Source organism: Oryzias melastigma, linkage group LG10 (genome assembly GCF_002922805.2).
Source record: "Oryzias melastigma strain HK-1 linkage group LG10, ASM292280v2, whole genome shotgun sequence".
NCBI lineage: Eukaryota > Metazoa > Chordata > Actinopteri > Beloniformes > Adrianichthyidae > Oryzias > Oryzias melastigma.
In genome coordinates, this window is record NC_050521.1 from 21,451,584 (window position 1) to 21,465,853 (window position 14,270).

Consider the following 14,270-nt stretch of genomic DNA (forward strand, 5'->3'; position numbering starts at 1 on the left):
TTCAAAACAAGGTGCACTCCGAGGGGAGACGATCCTCACTGAGAAACCACTCTCGTCCCTTTAGAAGTTTGAGTGGGGAGTGAGGCAAATACCGAAGGAAGTCTTCAACTAAATTACGTGGGAGCCCACACGCTTGATTCAGAGTGACAGTCCGATCACTCCATCTATCAGCCAGGATCATTGTTTTGTTATTTTGTTTGGAGCTGGGGCTGCCAGGGTGGGATTGTTTGTGAAATGACTGTTGTTCACTTCCGCCGGATGAATGCGTTCAGAAGTCTGAGCGTCGGAAAACGGACGATTTGTAATCAGCTGCATGCGCCGTTCTTGACGTGGTTTTAAGAGGCCCGGAGGAAGAAAAAAAATTTAAAAATTGCCGTATTCACGGTGCAGTTGCACACTCTCAAAGTCGGTGAATAAGTCTCAAAGGATGGAGTTTAAATTATGCATGTGCAGTTCAGTGCCGAGCACAGTAAACAGTTATGCACTTAATAGACTAGATGAATGACAGCACCCTTTCCTATGTAACAGTCGACTCTTTCTGGGTCGAGTCACAGTTCAAGACAAAAATCAAAAAATATATCTTATTCTTGCAATAAAAGGGAATAGAGCAGAGGAAATTATGTCCAAAGAAGCACAGTTACTAAAAGATATTTAAATTGAGTTGCAAAAGCGAAGAATGTTTCTTAGTTTTGTAAATTTCCCTTTTTTTTTAGTTTATTGATCTGGACCAGGAAGAAGTGTTTTAACAGGATTTAATTGGCAGGAAGCTGACAGTGGAATTCACACTCCAAAATTAATTGCTTAGAACTCAGGTAGCAACAGAGTTCTCCGTGCAAAATGTTCTTATTCCTGTGATGATTGTGCTCAGGTCTCTGTAACACAGCGGCTGTGCAGTATCAAAGGATTTTTATCATTAGAAACTGTGATGCTTCTCTGTGTATTTTAGCAGAGATGCTACCAAACAGAGGAAGAGATGTCATGTGTTTGTGTAAAGATGAAGCTTTAATGATGATTAGAAACTTTTTATTCTTGTTTTGTTTTTTTTAAGTTGCATTTTTGTATTTTATGTAGTTTATTCAGGTTTTCTGTCATTTTTTCCTGTCGTCTTAACCGTTAACACCTGGTTTGGTTCATCACCACACCTGCTGCTCCTTTTGCTGCTCCATAAAGCTAGCCAAAACAAAAAAAAACAAATAAGGAGCTATATTTAGACATGTCTGTGCTTAAACATGATAACAGAAACAAAAGGTGACAGCAGGATCTGACAAAATGAGCCTCAGAAAATCTCGACTGACTCAGGTTGTTGCGGAAACGAGCAGCTGGTACCACGATTACCTTAAAGCAGGTGTGAAAAATCCAAACCCTCAAAAGGCTAAACGCCATAAACATCAACACTCGAAAGACAAAACTGTATTATTCCTTTCATAAATACATCAGACTATTTAACTGTAATAAGAAACAACACTTTTATACTATTTTCTTTCATATTGTTGTTTTCTTCCTATTTTTTTCCACAGTATTTGCTTTCAACTTTACTGTAATATTATAATTTACAATAACTACAAACTAAAAAACAAAAATTTGTGCAGCGGCAGTCCTTCTATTTTCAAATTTCTGCTCCAACTTCTAATATCATCCAATCCAGATGCATTGTGGGACATACCAGATTATAAATCAATAAACAGTCTATTTTGACTTATATCATAGCCGCACTGAAAAATAAGGCGCATTAACCGAGACAAGTGTGTTAGTAGGTCAGACTGTTTTCACACGTACTACACATTAGAAGTGTTAGGTATTCACAATACTTGTTAATCCCAAATTTTGTTTGTGTCAAAGCTAACCTCTGTGTTCATTGATAAAGGAAGTGATCAATAAATCTACTACTTTTTAGCAAAAAGTCATACAGAGTACTCTGTGTCTCCAACATAAAAAACCTATAAAATGAAGTCCTCAAACTTACCCGCTGAGGTGGGGGTTGTGTCCAGAAAGAGAGGAGAAACACCCCAAATACCTTATATGGTCATCTTCACAGTCCAGCTCTTGAGTGGACAGAGTCCGTTCCCTTCTCCGGTAATTTATAACTTCATTTTTTAGTGGAAAAGTACTGATTAGATCCTTGAAGCCACCCCGAACTGGTTTAAACCGGTTTGGAGCTCGTTGTTGGTTGTATGTAATGTAAAAATACAGTTAATAACAAAGTATAAAAGTATAAAGTAGTACAAAAGTATTTCAAAAAAGCCTTAATTTAATAGAAAAACCTATCATTTGCAACACATAAAAACAGACTGATGCCGCTAAAACAAACATTACTGTGGCTATGCTAACTCCTAACCTTAACATGTAAGTAAAACACATTTTGAGACCACATGTTAGCATATTCACAATACCCATATCGTCCAACCGTGTAACACTTCTAAAACAGACTGATACTATGGTGAGAATATAGTATCACCCCGATTTGTGCGTGCGTAATTCTTGATTTGTTTGCTCCTGTTTTTTTATTTATACAATACATTTTGTGCATAATTTCAAATATTGCAATTTAAAAATACAATTTACACATGCACAACTTAAAATTACAACAGCTTGAAACCAACTACTCACACAAATCTTTAAAAATTATGCACGAGACGCTTGTTACGCACACACAAAACTGCATTTATGCACAAATTGACCATTGCTGTAATTGTTTTATCCTATTTTTAACTGGAAATATGTTTATTTTTATGTTGCTTTTATAAATTGGTGTAAGTATTTTATATAGCACTAGTTTTAGTTTTATAAAATATCTTAGATTTCATATTGTATTATATATTGTGTTTGTTTTTTAACATCCTTGATAACGTGTTTTACATTGGATTTCTTTTAAAAATGTCTTAAAATGGTTAACATGTTTATAATGTTTAGATATTATGTATTTTGTAAAGGATTACAGATGGAAATTAGCTACTAAGCTACAATCTGGTGCAAGCATCTTTGCTTTTTAAGATCAATGTATTTGTACACTGTCCTGATAAATTAATAAATTAATAATAATAAACAAATCTAAGGAAAAGATTCATCTGTAAGTGATGTGTTTAAATGTTTCTATGTCATCAGAGTTTTCATATCAGCCGTTTGATTGTAAATATTTGGCGAAACTTGACATTTTCCTACTTTCTCAAACAGATATCTCCAAAAAATAAATCCAAATCAAGAATTACGCATGAATAAATCGGAGTGTTACTAGTTTCTCTCCATAGTACGGCTAAACCAAACATTATTATGGCTATGCTAACTGCTAACCTTAGTAACACGTAACAAAAACACACTTGTTAGTTGCGTTAGCGTATTCACAACACCTATAACTTAAAATCTTGTTTGTAAACAGACTGATACCCCTAAAACAATTATGTGACTGCGCTAACTCCTAACCTTGTTAGTAAAAAAAACACAGTTCATAATTGCTACACACTGGGGAATTTATTATAACATCAAAACTCGTAACAACTCAAAGAAAAACAGACGTTTTGACATAGTCGTGTACCGCTCGAAATCGCTTTAACATTAGTAAACACAACCAGAATTAGTCCTTAATTAATGTTCTCTGGATTATTAGGGATACTGTTTTTTTAGACAAATTATGGTTTTTAAATGTGCCTTATAGTGTAATGTGTATTGACACATGCACACAAACGAGCAAACGAGCGACGTCTGCTGGTTCCTTCCTGCACCACAGCAGAAGATCACAAGCCAAACTTTTCAACTCTGATCCCCACAGATGACCTGCTCGTCTCTGCACAAACAGCCTCATTTGCAATCTGCAAGAAAAAGCTGAAAACTGAATTATTTTGAAACTTCCTCGGCACATAAAAAGAAAGAGTCTTGAATAAGACTTTTTTTTTTCTACAGCACTGTGTGACCCTGACCTGTTATTCTGTTCCTCGCTTTAGATAAAACCATCTGCTAAAAATACAAATATAATTGCAAATAATGCATAACAATGCTTAAGTAGGTTCGATTTGACAACTTAAAGTGAAAGTTTTATTATAGTTAAAGGATGAACATGTATAAAAACTAATATTTGAATATTATAAGACAAAAGCTGTGGGTTTGTGTTTGATAAACATGTAAGAATATGAATGCATAAAACATGAAGGAACATTTTTAAGCAATGGTAATGACATGATATTATAGCATGTTGTATTTTTAAAAAAAAGGTAGTTGTGGGGGAAAAAAATATTCCACCAAGTTTTTTTGCATCAGTTTAACAGACTTTGTCAGTCATTCTATTAGAACTGCAAAAACATTCACTATTTAAATTAAAAGTTGATGGGTCAGTCACTAAACATCCTGTCAGATTCCCAAATGTATTCACATCTAAATTCTAAGTCTAGTTAAGACTGAAAGCGAACATTAAAGGTCTGAAGTGTGTTAGTTTGTCTTCATGACACTCATTTAATCAATTTGGACATATTTGAAGTAGCTTAAGTATCTCATACTAAACCATTTGTGGTATTCTCTAAAACACCTTTCTGAATCAAATAATCGATCTTCATCTATACGGCACCTTTACTGCACAAATGATTTCAAAAAGAGTTATTTCTTCAGAGTTAACACCTACTGCAAAAATTGATTTTTTTTTGCATTTTAAACATTTCCGTTCATGAAAACGGCTCTTTGGATAGAGGCTACAGCGAACAATCCAAATGCAGGATGGAGGCTCTCATTGTGCTCTTGAGCTGCTATCCTGGATCAAATGATAAGAACTGTGAAATCAGAAGAAAAATCAAAGCGTTCAACACACTAACCCGTGTCCAAAAGCTCTGCAGGTCACGGCCTCTTCGGCGGGATGAAGAGCCATAAAACATACATCTGAAAGCACAGGAGAATAGACGTTAAGAAAACATTCCACCGTACAAAAGTAGCCTGCTGAGGGTCCTAAAGTCAACCCGTAATTCACCGTATGGGGGAGGAAGCACGAGGAAGTGGGTTAAACCTCACAGGAGCCAGATTACGACAAGCTTTTGACTGCCGCTCCAAGGAAATTTGGCTTCAGAAGTTTTTCGTCCATTACATTATCGTTTGTTAATTCAGTTACTTTGCAAAAGCACTTAGTTTAATGGGAGAATTACTTTGTTTTTTCTTGTTTTGCATCGTTTATGCATGACTGAGTTTTAACAGTACTCCCAAGAGAAAGGCGAAGGAAAGCAAGAGCATGTAAAGCACTGATTATAGCGGTTCTCTCCTCTAAAAACAAAAAAAAAACATTAAAAGTAGCAATTTTCTGATTTTTAGTGTGTTTTTTGTTGTGAAGGCTTCCTTTTACTGAATATTGATTAAAACTTTTGCTTTTTTGGCTTAGAAAATGAACTGATTTGATGCTTTTCTAAAATGTCCAATGGAAAAAAAATAGTAACAGTATTTCTTTTTTTAATCTTTTTGTTCCAGCAGGCAGTTATATTCTTATGCTATCCAATTGGTTGACCAGTTTTCTTTTTAAGAAACAATCCAAAAGATGAAAAATGTTTGAAAATTAATATAGATTTCAGGATTGAGCCAATTTCTCTGCAGTAATACTAGCTAAAAGAAATACTAAACACAAAATAACAGTGAAAAAGTGACACATTATTCTCTAAATGTTTTTGCAAATTCTGAGAATGGAAGCCAAATACTGAAGTTCTAAGAAAAAAAAAAAGAAAACTATTGATGAAACTTTAAAGATTTTCTGATTAGATTCACAGAAGAAAGTCTGAAACTGTTAAAAACAATTGTAATAAAGCTAACAGCAAAAGCCAAGTTTTTTTAAAGAAACTCAATTTCTTAAAAATACTTTAGAATTGTAACATTTATAGTGCAAAAGCAGCAAAAATATAAATTAAAACAGTAAAAAAACATAAAAATTCTAGCTCAGCATTCACATAGTGACCATATTTGAGCGAGAAGCATTTAAACTTTACAGGGGCGGAGCTAGGGGGACTGGGGGGGCTTTGTGCCCCCAACTTTTTAGTCCATACCAGTATTAATAATCACAAAGATTAAAAAAATAAGATAAATACAAGTGTCTTTAAGCATTGCAAAAATAATTTTAATTTTTAAATTGAATTTTTAGCCCCTCAAATGACATTTTTTTTCACTGCCACCGGAACTTTCTTATCAAAGCTGCTTCTGTTAATGTACATGTTTTCTTCTACCCCCAGCACCAGTCCTGCTCACAAGTACTATCTGGCTATGGATCCCGTGGGGGAAGTCCTGTACGTGTCCGACACCAGCAGCCGAAGAGTTTACCGAGTCAGGAACCTCGGTCAGCCGAAAGATCCATCGCGCAACCTTGAGGTTGTAGCGGGGACAGGGGAGCAGTGTCTGCCTTTCGATCAGAGCCACTGCGGAGAAGGAAGGAAGGCCACCGAAGCCGCACTCAATAACCCCCGAGGTAGGATATAACACTCAGCACTTCCCGGGATCTCATTCGCTCAGTGAGGTCACACTGTGTTGCCACCAGCGCGAGTTACATTCATCACCCCTTCAGGCAACACTTACAGATTTGTGATTAGCAGTGGCGGATCAGTATTTAGCTATATTAGCAGCTGTAGGCCAAGACAGTGGTTAAACTCAGCCAAGGTCAGCTCTGAATCGGCTCACTGCATCAACTTTTCATATGGTCTGCTTGGATTTCATCCGCCTAACCTTTTTATCCTTAACTAAGTGCAACATTTTGAGTCGACATACAACTGCTCTCTCTTGGTCTCATAAAACAGGGCATTTATAACCCTGGCATTATCTGTGCTGCGCTCCATACGCTCCAGCCTTTTTCTCCTGAAGGTGTAGTAATTGAAAAGTGGTGATTTATGTGATAGACCCATGTGATCCGTTTTCAGATGACAATATTGTGTCTCAACCTTCATTTTATTCTTGCTTCGTTTCCTCTTGTATCAAAGGTTTTAAAATTCGATCATCAGCATAGAGGCCTCAACCCCAAACAGGGTCACAATACTTTTTGTTTTAACTTTAATGTTTTCTGATATTTCTGGCAGAAATCTAAAAAACAAAAATATCTTATTGCATCTCCTGTACTTGTACCCGAGTTATCAGAGAGGATGAGATTCGAAGTTTTTTAATGGATGTCAGAGTGTTCGGATAAGGGTCAGATGGAGTAAAAAGGGTCACGACCGGAAACCTTATTATCTGGGAAATCGTGACTCAGAAAAATTGAAAGCTACCAGTATCATAAAGTGCTTCTTGCATATTGCAGTGAATGATGTGCTTTTGCCCTACCTTGGGCATCAAAGGCAGCTTTAAAGGTCATTCCTGACAAAGTTATAACGATCCGTCATAAGGCCAATGTACTCATCCCGGTCTACTCCCTTAGAAAAAGTTGCTGCTTCATTGTGAGATTCTTCAAAGCGTTTTAAAAAACAGTTTGTTTTATTGGTGTGAAATGTTCTCTGAGAAGTAAGCTTGTGATTGGACTTTTTCGTGCTCGCATCACATGTACACAAAGAAGTAGAGGCCAAAACAGGGAAAAAAAAAAAACTAACAAAATATTCTGGAAACTAAGTAATTACTTCCAGGCGGTCATAGTGCTGAAGTATAGTGGTCAACATCTGATTGGAAGATCACAGGTCAGGTTCCTATGTACGAAGTGCCCTCGGACAACACTAAACCCCATATTCCTTCTAGTGGTTACAGGTTGATGGGCAGTGGAGCTGCCATCAGTGTGTGAATGTGTGGGTTCATGGGAGTGTGACTGTAAGGGACCCTCATTGACTTTGTTTGTATCTGGGGTTGATCTGTCTTATGCAAGTTCTTAATCTAATCAAATGGACCTAAAATCAAAATGAGATAAATCTATAATCGATTTAGGAAAATGTCATTTGGATTGAGACATGGTAGGTCAGCACATATTGAAGCATGGTTAAGGACCCCTCCACATCACTTTTTGGTGTTTCGGGTGTCTCCAACTCATCGTCTTTGACCTGCTGGGTGCTCCAATTAAATCCAACCTCCGGGCCGCAAACCAGTACCTTGATGTGGACCGCACCAGTACCCTAACCCGGTACTGGGAACCACGCGTCCACTACCAGACGTGGAATCGGTATGCGGACCAGGTTATGGTCAGGGTTAGGGTACCGGTCCGTGTCCGACAAAACGCCCAGACCCCCTGATTTAATTGGAACAGCCACCATATCAAAAAACTTTGAGTTGGGGACAACCAAAATGTGCAAAAGTGACACGAAGGGGTCCTTAACCAAACGCCAATATGTGACGACTTGGGAATGAGAAAATATTAGGTAGGTTTATTTTACTATAATGTAAAAATGACCATCAGCAGAAAACACACATGCAATGACAGCAAAAACCAAGCATTACAGTCCAATGTGTGGTACCACAAACGATTATTTTAATAGTTGACTAATCACCAATTATTTTTTCGATTAGTTGGCTAATCGGGTCATGCACAAACTGGATGTAAAGCACACAACTTAACCATCACTAGCTTTAAACTTTCTATAAACTAATGCTAGTGTGAATGCTGATGGCTGAAGATGATGAAATTGATTGCTAAAAACACTGAAGCTACTAGCTGAAATCGCCGAAGCTGATAGCCGGATAAAATATTAGCTAAACGCCAAATTAGCCTGAAAACTGGAAAAAAAAAGCCTGCCGAAACAGTTAGCATCCACAAGAAATATTAGCTAAACTCCAAAATATTCTAAAAAGCAAAAATGGCCTAAATTAGCCAAAATAGCTAGCATGCAGCTGAAATATTAGCTAAACTCCAAATTAGCCTAAAAAACAAACAAACAAACAAAAAACTAAACTAGCCAAAATAGCTAGCATAAAAAGCCTTATTAAATTGCAAAATAATCCAAAAATCTAGCATAACGCCATTATAACTTTCAACTTTACTACACTCTAACTCCATATAATATAAACGATCAGACGACTATTAAATTAGTTGTCGACTACTTTAGTGGTCGATTAGGGCTGCCATGATTAGTCGACTAATGTGTGGAAACACTAAATTTTGCAATGACATGACCATACAATGTGTTATAATGTTCTAACAATGCTCCATTTTTAGTATTTTGATGTGGAAAAACAACAGTGGCAAAACTTTACTAAACAAAAAAAAATAATGGATTTGACATGAATTCTTGTTTACTTGTTTGTTTGTACACATTTTCTGGAAAACTTTCACCTGCATGGTTCAGTACCATCTATTTACTGGTTGAATTCTTGGCTAAAAATGTCCTGGATTGATTTAATGTCAGTGAATCAGATCAAATTGCATCTTTCGTTGCATTGGCAACCACAAATTATGGTATAATTAGAATTTTTAAAATGATTCGCTACACTCCTATTTGATACTAGTCAATAACTAGCATTTCATTACTCCTGGTTATGCCTCCTTGCAGGTTATACAATCATATCATTCTAGGCGACTTGGTCCACTCATTTGGCATTTCAATTAAATGTCAACTTTTAGAACAAAAAGAGGGACAACTTTTGACCATTATTGTTCTTCTTCTGCTGGGAGGTAAATAAGCCTTTGGACATTTAGTTGTAGCATCTTGTTTCTTGTACGTCAGCAAAGTGGTAAATAGTTGAAGTTGTTTATTGGCAGGCTGCAGACATGTTGTACCCCTGTCCTGCCATTCCTGCCTCACAAAACGGCGACTAAACAAAGAACAACAAAGGGTCCACATTTTCTGTTTGTATGCTTCTACACAATGCTGTGACAGACGGAGGAACAACCCAGGAGGATTTTTTTCACCACACCCATTCAATGTTTTTTATATTTTGTGCAAATATTAAATTACACTAAACACAGTTGGACAATTATCTTGCATTTATCTTTTGACAAACAAGTCAATTATAACATGAATCCATTGTGCTTGAGTGTATTCTTTAAACTATGTTGCCGACTGTGCAATGGTTCCGCGTGTTGTAATTCCTTCTCTTGCTTTAATGTTTGAAGCGAAGGAATGTTTTGACTACATTTAAACGTGACGCTCATTTAGAGCCTTGTTTTATTGTGGAATTGGTAAAGCTGAGCTTGCTGTGTCAGGCCTCAGCATTGAGCTATCAAGGGGCTGTAAAATAACGCTTAATTGGTTTAAAGTTCCAACTGTGCACTCCCCACAAAAACAACCCATCACACTCTCCGCTAGCTGGGAATAGATTGATGGATTCACGCTGCTCCTGCCCTTTCTTTTGAGTTTGCTATCAGCATTTCTCAACATAAATTAGCTCAGCCAAGCAGCAAATCTTTACCCGTTCTATAGTCGTCAAATTTTAGTGACTATTGCTAATTGTTGAAGTCACATCTACATGTAATTACCTAATTTTACTGCCAAGTAGATGCATAAACATCCAAAAAATATATATAACGTAGGCTAATATGGCGCAAGACCTTTTCTCCTGAAGATACTTTGGAGTATGGCAGTTCTAATCAAAATTAGAACTGAAACTGTTTACAATAGTCAATTGTACCAATAAGAAGTCAAATTGAATGAAACAAGTTATTGTTCTCTCATCTTTTCTTCCGCTAATATTTGTCATTTCCATTGACAATTTTTGTATTTGTCCATTTCAAAGCATGAGCACATGTAGATTAATTAGGGCTCCTTCAATGTAGTGATGTCATGGATAAGTCACAGCCTTGTCTTGTAATCCTGAAAAAATAAAGATAATATTGAAATGTGCTTGTAAGATTTTACAGAAAAGACTGTTTAGAGTGAAAAAGAAAAAAAAAAGTTTCAGTTTTGGTTTCCCTTTTCAGAATTGTTTGTAATCTTTTCTGGAATAGTGTACAGTGGTCCTTTGCTTTAATGCGGTTCTCCTTCCACAATTCGTTTTGCTGATAGAGGAGGACCTGGTGGCAGACAAGATGGCGGCTGAAAATTATTAGCCAGAAGCAGAAAATCCACAAGATTTTTTACTTTAAAGAAGCACCAACAGCTCCACCCCAGCTAAGGCACAGGGCAAAGTTATTATGTCAAACGTTTAAAATATTTAATTTGTGTTTTTACTTATTACCGTTCTTTTATATTTTGCACAAAATGATTGGTTTGTCAAACTGGGAGGGAAAAAAAAACATTAATATATAGCCTAATCATTGTAATTCGGCACCCCCTCCGGCAGTTGGTGCCCTAGGCAGCTGCCTAGGTCGCCTATGCCCAGGGCCCACCCTGGTTGTACCTAGCACAAGAGACCATTAGTTCTCTTTTGTTTTCTCCGCTGAGCAAGTTGGAAAAAATAAAATAAACTGAACAAAAATTGAGCATGGTATGGATTTCACCAAAGGTTTTTTTTTTTTTTTTTTAAAGAACTTCACTTTCCCAATAAAAAGACGACTGTAAACAGTACAGGCACTGACCGGTTGAGTTTAGAGGATTATCTATTCATGTTCTAAAGTGCAACTCTGAAGTGTGATCAAGGAGAGTCAAAGCAGGTTTACATCTAGCACCTGTACAGCAGCAACTCCACCAAGATGAAAAAATCCAGGAGTTTAGCTGCTTTTTTTAAGCAGAGTAATAGACCATGGCCTTTTGGTGACAGAGCAAAATAAAGCTGATTGTACATCAAGTAAACCTCTTTTGTGTCAAAAGCTAAGCTTTATTCATTTATGCTTATCCTCCAGGCAGTACAGGAACGTGTCAGGACGGGGAGGTGGGCTGAGGGGACAAGAATAAAAGTGGGGAAACCTTTTTTTCATTAAAAATCACCTTGTGATGTTTAAATATCAAAGCAAAATGATAAAAAGATAAATGTCAAGGTATACCTGATGTACTTGACAGGATTGGACTAAAGATTTACTTACTATGACTTATGAGGAATGGAGGATGGTTGATAGGTGCTCTAATAGTTTAGAATCACCAAACCATTTCCTGTTTACACCACTAATCTCAGGGTGAAGCCCAAGGAACCTTTGGAACATTTAAAAATAGTAATTACTATTGGATTTTGACCCTTTTTTTATATTGATGCACATTTTCAGACATTGTAGTTCTTTATCATTCACAAATGGTTACTTTGGAAAGAACTGTGTTAAATTTGAGATACAATTTTCTTAAATATATATATTTTTCTGGATCTAAAAATGGGATTTGGGTGCAACTGTACTGCAGCCCTGTGTCTGGAACTGGTTTTAGGACCCACAATGCAGTGGTTTCGGCAAGTTTGTGTCAGAAACTTAAAACATTTAATGAATAAATAAGCTCAAATATGACAAAACCATCAACGGTGGGAGCAACAATAGAGTGACAAAGCAGAAGAACTGAAAACCAGCCTCTTAGATACACTGAGGGTAATTACCTGGAATGGAGACAGCTGTGGATGATGATTATCAGCTTGAACCTGGTGTGACTGACAGCAGGAAGGCCACAAAACATGACAAAAAAACAAGATTACACAACTGAAGCAATAGCAATAACAGCCAACAATCTGCTCTACAATATATGCAACAAACAAAACTAACATATTGACCCTTATAGAAAAAAAAACAGTTACATATACTTAAGATATCAATTAAATAAAAAGTTTAAGAACACAATTTAGGGCTGAATTATCCAAAAAAGGGCAACAAATGTGAGTTTTTCTCACAGGAAATAACCAAAATAATAATAATAACCAAACAAAATCAAATGTTAGCTCTTTTCAGACAAAACATTTTATCTCTGAGTGTTTGACAACAAACCATCAACACAGAAAAATAGACTTCACACACAAAGTTTAACACTTAAAATCAGATACAAACTCATAAACACCCCAATCACACACATATCGAGACACTTTGATTACAAAGAAGTAAAAACTAGTACAGACCAAAAAAAATAAATAAATTACTGTCAAAATTATGGAAACACGTTTAAAACAATTGACTAAATATAAAGGAAAAAACATCTAAAGTGCTGTTAAAAGTAATTAAGGCATAAACCGGTAAATTAAACACTAAAGTGCTGTAACAGTTAGAAATATTAAACACAAAAATAGCAACAACTACTACTTAACTATTAAAAAAATAAGGATTGCTAAAAATATTAAGTAAAACATAAAAATGATAAATAGGAACAATAATCTCATTATGCAAGAATAAAAAGGAGACTTTAATTTTTTAATTTTTTTAATAAAAACTCTGCTCAGTAGATGAGATCCTCAGGGAGGCTTTTCCTCAAAGCTGAAAGGAGGCCCCGCCGGGAGTTTTTTGTCCTTTGTCCCCTTTGACCAAAGCCAGACTCTAGAGATTAGGAGTATAATAAATCTTCATTCAATGTTCCTAAATGACCTAGAGGTGGCCTTTTTTCAGTTTAAAATAAAAAAAAAGTCTAAAATATGTGTTGAATCCCTCCACTCTTTTCTTGGTGGCGTTTGCTGAAATGTAAACTGAAAGGAAAGTTTGCTTTCATCTGCAAAACCTGCATCTAACTGGATAAAAATGTAAATGATAAAAATATTTCCTTTTTTAGAGATAATTTTCTTTAAAAAATAAAGAGTAATATATTAATAGAGAATAATCTGCTTAACTACCCTGGAAAATGATGCAAAAGGAGTGATCCCAACTTATCCCCCCTTCACCCCCTGAATGCACCTTGAGGAGGCACAGATTTAAACTATAGATCAGCCAAGATGTTCAGCCGTTGATTTGATCTTTTCTTCCAACGAAAAAGAAAAGCAAGTCTCTTCCTGCCCCATTAAAGCCAGTCCTCAGGATGTCCTATAGCTGCAGCCGTCCTACTGAAGCTGTCAGTGTCTTTCTTGACGGTGATTCCCATTTCTTTTGACCAAAATAGAGGACTTTAACACAAAAAGATTCAAAGCGATGCATTACCTTGAACACGCCGTCCTCGCTAATAGATTACTCTATCCTAAGACTCCTCCCTTTCACTCGTTGAAAGCTTCACAGACTCTCTACTCTGGCTATTGTACTCAAAAGTATCCACTGCCTATAAAACCTTTTGGAGATTCTGCCTGAAGCCCCCCCCAGCTCCCTGTCATCTGTCTGCCACAGCCTCCTCATCCTCCCCACACCCTCTTACCAACGGTAATGAGTGGTAGACTTCACAGAGAAATATCTGTCAGTTTCTTTTTTTTGAAGTTGTGCCTCTGTGATTCTCCACCATTGATCTCGCCTTGTGTCCTCTGGTGAGCTCCTCGCTCCAAATTAGAGCGTTCCCTTTTTTATTTCTTCACAAGTTCCATCTCATTTTCTTGCCACGAGTCGTTGACGCGAACGCAGCTTAATATTGTTGTAAAAACATCAAACCGTTTGCTCGCTCGTAATC

The 14,270-nt window shown here is 36.5% G+C and overlaps 1 protein-coding gene across 1 annotated transcript in view; it reads left to right on the forward strand.

Annotated features, from left to right (window-relative positions):
* Positions 1-14,270, forward strand: part of tenm1 (teneurin transmembrane protein 1) — a 248,939-nt gene that overhangs the window by 181,877 nt on the left and 52,792 nt on the right. Inside the window, exon 22 of the mRNA XM_024283139.2 lies at positions 6,183-6,415. Coding sequence (XP_024138907.1) covers positions 6,183-6,415 — 233 coding nt within the window. The remainder of the gene's footprint in view (positions 1-6,182; positions 6,416-14,270) is intronic.